Source organism: Pristiophorus japonicus, chromosome 2 (assembly GCF_044704955.1).
Source record: "Pristiophorus japonicus isolate sPriJap1 chromosome 2, sPriJap1.hap1, whole genome shotgun sequence".
NCBI lineage: Eukaryota > Metazoa > Chordata > Chondrichthyes > Pristiophoridae > Pristiophorus > Pristiophorus japonicus.
Genome location: NC_091978.1, coordinates 116,677,920 through 116,683,919, shown reverse-complemented (window position 1 = coordinate 116,683,919; position 6,000 = coordinate 116,677,920). Strand labels below are relative to the sequence as shown.

Sequence of the window (6,000 nt, the reverse complement as noted above, 5' to 3'; positions counted from 1 at the left end):
ACATAAATCTAGGCTGATATTGCAATGTAGTGCTGAAGGAGTGCTACACTGTTGGAGGTGCTGTCTTTTGGATGAGACTAACTGAGGCCCCATCTGCTCTCTCAGGTAGACACAATTTTGAAGAAGAGCAAGGGGAGTTATCCCTGGTGTCCTAGCCAATATTTATCCCTCAATCAACATCTAAAAAACAGTTTATTTGGTCATTACCACATTGCTGTTTGTGGGAGCGTGGTGTGTGCAAATTGGCTGCAGCGTTTCCCATATTACAACAGTGACTACACTCCAAAATTGGCTATGAAGTACTTTGAGACGTCTGGTGGTTGTGAAAGGCGCTATATAAATGCAAGCCTTGCTTCACACGCCATCATTGGAGCGTCATTTCCTGCAGATTGACCTATAACCCCGGTGTCGGAGCATGCGTGCAGCGGTTTAACGCGTGGAGTGCTTCGCTGCCTGTTTGTGCGTTTCATGAAGCGCGCGTGCGGCTGCAAGTAACTGCAGGGAACTGCTCGAGACTGATGGGGGGGAAGAAGAAGAAGCGAGCCGAGGCTGCGGCGGCGACGACAGCTGTGCTGGCGGCCCGACTTCAGCGCCCAGATGGAGCCCAGCTTGCGACTGATGGGAAAAATCAGAGCCTGCGGCCAACCGCAGCCAAACCGGGCACGAAGGAGAATAAAGCCAAAGCAGGTGGTGTACTGGAGCGTGTCAGTGCGGGCGGGCGGTGCTTTAATTGTCGGTAGTTTCTTGAATGAACGCGTTAATATTACAGGCCGTTGTAGCCTCGGTTCGCAGGTTCCAGCATATCGGCGCGCTCTCCAGGGGACAGAATCCCTGACCAAACCCGGTGGGGAGATTTTTACTTTGTTAGTGGGATGTGGGCGACGCTGGCAGAGACGCCTCGATTGAGAAGTTGTGTGGCGGGCCATCTCCTTGACCGCCTGTAGTGACTGGGGGGTGTTTGTGCTGGCTGGAGGATTCCAGGATGTTAATCCAGTGACTATGAAAAAAGGCCACATATATCTAATGGGGTGTGCCTCTGTCACCGGACAACATCACCATGGAGTATTGTGCACAGTTTTGGTCTCCTAACTTGAGGAAGGACATTCTTGCTATTGAGGGAGTGCAGCGAAGGTTCACCAGACTGATTCCCGGGATGGTGGGACTGACATATCAAGAAAGACTGGATCAACTAGGCTTGTATTCACTGAAGTTCAGCAGAATGAGAGGGGATCTCATAGAAATGTTTAAAGTCTGATGGGTTTAGACAGGTTAGATGCTGGAAGAATGTTCCCAATGTTGGGGAATTCCAGAACCAGAAGTCACAGCCTAAGGATAAGGGGTAAGCCATTTAGGACTGAGATCAGGAGAAACTTCTTCACCCAGAGTGTGGTGAACCTGTGGAATTCTCTACCACAGAAAGTTGTTGAGGCCAATTCACTAAATATATTCAAAAAGGAGTTAGATGAAGTCCTTACTACTAGGGGGATCAAGGGGTATGGTAAGAAAGCAGGAATGGGGTACTGAAGTTGCATGTTCAGCCATGAACTCATTGAATGGTGGTGCAGGCTCAAAGGGCTGAATGGCCTACTCATGCACCTATTTTCTATGTCTATGTTTCTATGTTTATGAAGGGAGTGGTGGCAGGAATAGGAGGCATGTTGAAGCAACCTTGGTGAGTTGCTGCCGACTAAAGCCACAGTACACCGGCAGTGGATATTGAGCCTGGTAACAGGCACGAATCAAGCAAACTGCCTTGTCCTGGATCATGTTAAATTTCGTGGGAGTTGTTGTGACTGCATTGAAGCAGGCGAGTGATGAGTATTCGGTTTCATTTTTGACTGTCATATTTTTGAATTGATTGTAGATGGTGGTAAGAATTTGAGGGGTCAGGAAGTGAATCATTTGTCTGAGTACCCAGACTCTAATCTTGTTGCCATAGTGCTGTGGTGAGCCCTATAAGCCACTGCTCAGTGGCCCCAAGAGAATGATGGGGGACTGTGATGGTAGTGCCTTTGAAGATCAGGGGAGATGGTTAGACTTTTTCTAGTCAAAGAGAAACAATGTGGTCTGAATGTTGCTTTCTAAGCCTGGCTATCATCTACTTTCTGCTGTAGGCTGGCATGGGCTGCTTCATTATCTGAGTTGTTGTGAGTATATGATTAGACAGTCAACATGGTTTAATGAAAGGGAAATTGTGTTTGACATATTGGAGTTTCTTGAGGATGTAACTAGCAAGGTAGATAAAGGTGAGCCAGTGGAAGTAGTATATTTGGATTTCCGAAAGGCATTCAATAAGGTGCCACATAAAAGGTTGTAAAACAAAAGATAACAGCTTATGGGGTTGGGGGGTAAGGTATTAGCATAGATATTAAGGATTGATTAACAGTAGAGATAAATGGGTTATTGTTAGATTGGCAGCCTATAACTAGTGAGGATCAGTGCTTGCTTGGGCCTCAGCTATTTACAATCTATATTAATGACTTAGATAACTGGACTGAATCTAAGGTATCCAAGTTTGTTGACTATACAAAGCTAGGTGGGAAAGTAAGATGTTAGGAGGATGCAAAGAGCCTTCAAAGTGATATAGACAGGTTAAGTGGCAGATGGAGTATAATGTGAGGTCATTCACTTTGGTACGAAGAATAGAAAAACAGAATATTTTTAAATGGAGAAAAACTATTAAATGTTGGTGTTCAGAGTGTGGATGTTCTAGTTCAAGAAACAGAGTTAGCATGCAGGTACAGCAAGTATGTCTTTGGCCAGGCCAACATCCCCAGCATAGCAGCACTGACCACACTTGATCAGCTCCGCTGGGCAGGCTACATTGTTTGCATGCCTGACACAAGACTCCCAAAGCAAGCGCTCTACTCTGAATTCCTTCACGGCAAACGAGCCAAAGGTGGGCAGAGGAAACGTTACAAGGACACCCGCAAAGTCTCCCTGATAAAGTGCAACATCCCCACTGACACCTGGGAGTCCCTGGCCAGAGACTGCCTGTAGTGGAGGAAGTGCATCGGGGAGGGTGCTGAACACCTCGAGTCTCATCGCCGAGAGGATGCAGAAAACAAGCGCAGGCAGTGGAAAGAGCGGGCGGCAACCAGTCCCACCCACCCCTTCCATCAATGACTATCTGCCCTGCTTGTGACAGTCTGTGGCTCTTGTATTGGACTGTTCAGCCACCTAAGAACTCATGTTAAGAGTGGAAGCAAGTCTTGCTCGATTCTGAGGGACTGCCTATGATGATGATGACAGCAAGCAATTAGGAAGGCAAATGGCATGTTGGTCTTTATTGCTAAGCGGGTTGGAGGACAAGAGGAAGGAAGTCTTGCTACAATTGTACAGGGCTTTGGTGGGACCACACCTGCAGTATTGTGTGCAGCATTGGTCTCCTTATTTAAGGAAGGATGTCAATGCCTTGGAGGCAGTGCAACAAAGGTTCACTAGATTGATCCCTGGGATGAGAGGGTTGTCCTATGAGGAGAGATTGAGTAGATTGGGCCTATATTCTTGAGTTTAAAAGAATGAGGAGATCTCATTGAAGCATATACGATTCTGAGGGGGATGGATGGGGTAGATGCTGAGAGCTTCTGGCTGGAGAGTCTTGAACTAGGGGGTGTCTCAGGGTAAGGAGTCGGCTATTTAAGACTGAGATGAGGAGGAAATTCTTCTCTGAGGGTTGTGAATCTTTTGACTTCTTGACCACAAAGTGCTGTGGATGCTCAGTTATATTCAAGGCTGAGATGGATCGATTTTTGGACTCGAATAATAAAGGGATATGTGGATAGGGTGGGGAAGTTGAGGTTGAAGATCAGCCATGATCTTATTGAATGGCGGAGCAGGCTCGAGAGGCCGTATGGCCTACTCCTGTTCCTAATTCTTAGGTTATTGTGAATGAGCGGGACATTTGAATCGTCAGCATGCAGGCACACTCCTGACTAGCTGGGTGTCATTGACTGGTGAAGTTATGCAATGATGAAATTTGTGTTTGTAAGCATAAGTATCTTGTATTTTTTTTTCATTATGGTAATGTCCTTTATTGATACTATGACTATGATGGGCTACACTGAATTTATTGTTTCATTGAAAGTCAGCGATTAAGTATATGTTTTGTCACAGAACAAAGCAAATTCTCAAGACAGGAGATTTGCTTGAAGGATTGAAGAGGAGGAAAGTATAAATTGGGTAAAACTACCACAGAGTTTATCTATCTTGTCCTAAGCACGGACTACTTGGTTTCTGCAGCTTCATACACAAATCACATACTTGGTTACAGCGGTAAAGCAAGACAGTTTGGCTGTGACGGTTGTGCACAATATGCAGTGGGATAAAGCTGTATATATTATTTACTGGGTCTGAAATAAACAGAGTGAAGTTTATTTGCTCTGAGTGCCAAAAGAAAACTGGGTAAACGTCTTTGCAACATTAAGGCATCACGAAGGCAGTTCAGTTGTGTCACAGTAGTTAAACTGTAACTGTGTCCTGATTTATAAATTGAAAGTTGATATCAGTGTCTGAGATGGATATAAATTGGTGAGCTTAATTTAGTAGATTCCTTAGGTGACAGGGTAAGAGCATTAAATAGCCAGTTTTAAGGAATGAATAGAATAAAGTCTGTATACCTTTAGTTAGCAATGTTTACAAAACTATGCAATATCGTTCTTATCAGTAAGAAACCTTTGGCATAGTTGCCAAATTAAATTAATTTAAGGGTTAAGTCGTGGCAGGAAAGCCCAGACCTGTCTCATGCTCCTCCTGTGCTATGTGGGAAGTCAGGGATGCTCCCAGTGTCCCTGACAACTACACGTGCAGGAAGTGTATCCAGCTGCAGCTCCTGACAGATCGCATTGCGGCACTGGAGCTGTGCATGGATTCACTCTGGAGCATCCGCGATGCTGAGGATGTCGTGAATAGCACGTTTGAGTTGGGCACACTGCAGGTAAAGGTTACTCAGGCAGATAGGGAATGGGTGACCATCAGTCAGTGCATTGGAAGGATGCTAGTGCAGGGGTCCCCTGCGGTCATCCCCCTCCAAAACAGATACACCGCCTTGGGTGCTATTGGGGGGGATGACTCATCAAGGGAAGGCAGCAGCAGCCGCCAAGTTCATGGCACCATGGGTGGCTCTGCTGCATAGGAGAATAGGAAAAAGAGTGGGAGAGGTATAGTGGTAGGGGTTCCTGTTGTAAGGGGAATAGATAGACGTTTCTGCGGCCGCAGTCGAGACTCCAGGATGGTATATTGCCTCCCTGGTGCAGGGGTTAAGGATGTCTCGGAGTGGCTGCAGGACATTTTGGAGGGGGAGGGTGAACAGCCAATTGTCGTGGTGCATATAGGTACCAACGGGATGAGGTCCTACAAGCTGAATTTAGGGAGCTAGGAGTTAAATTAAAAAGCAGGACCTCAAAAGTAGTAATCTCAGGATTGCTATCAGTGCCACGTGCTCATCATAGGCAGTCCCTCGGAATCGAGGAAGACTTGCTTCCACTCCGAAAGTGAGTTCTTTGATGGCTGAACAATCCGATACGAGAGCCATAGACCCTGTTACAGGTGGGACAGACATTCGTCGAGGGAAGGGGTGGGTGGGGCTGGTTTGCCACGCGCTCCTTCCGCTGCCTGCGCTTGGCCTCTTCTTGCTCTTTGCTTTGAGACACGGAGAGCTCAACGTCTTCCCGGATGGACTTTCTCCACCTCGGGCAGTCTGTGGCCAAGGTCTCCCAGGTGTTAGTGGTGATGTCGCACTTTACCAGGGAGGCTTTCAGGGTGTCCTTATAACGTTTCCACTGTCTTCCTTTGGCTTGTTTACCACGAAGGAGCTCCGCATAAAGCATTTGCTTAGGGAGTCTCGTATCTGGCATGCGTACTACGTGGCCTGCCCAGCGAAGCTGATCGAGTGCAGTCAGTGCTTCAATACTGGTGATGTTAGCCTGGTCGAGGACACTGATGTCGGTGCGCCTGTCCTCCCAGGGGATTTGCAGGATCTTGCGGAGACATCGTTGGTGA

The 6,000-nt window shown here is 46.9% G+C and overlaps 1 protein-coding gene across 1 annotated transcript in view; it reads left to right on the top strand.

Annotated features, from left to right (window-relative positions):
* Positions 1-420: 420 nt before the first annotated feature.
* dhx29 (DEAH (Asp-Glu-Ala-His) box polypeptide 29) overlaps positions 421-6,000 on the top strand; it is a 168,677-nt gene continuing 163,097 nt past the window's right edge. Inside the window, exon 1 of the mRNA XM_070868797.1 lies at positions 421-687. Coding sequence (XP_070724898.1) covers positions 519-687 — 169 coding nt within the window. The 5' untranslated portion in view covers positions 421-518. The remainder of the gene's footprint in view (positions 688-6,000) is intronic.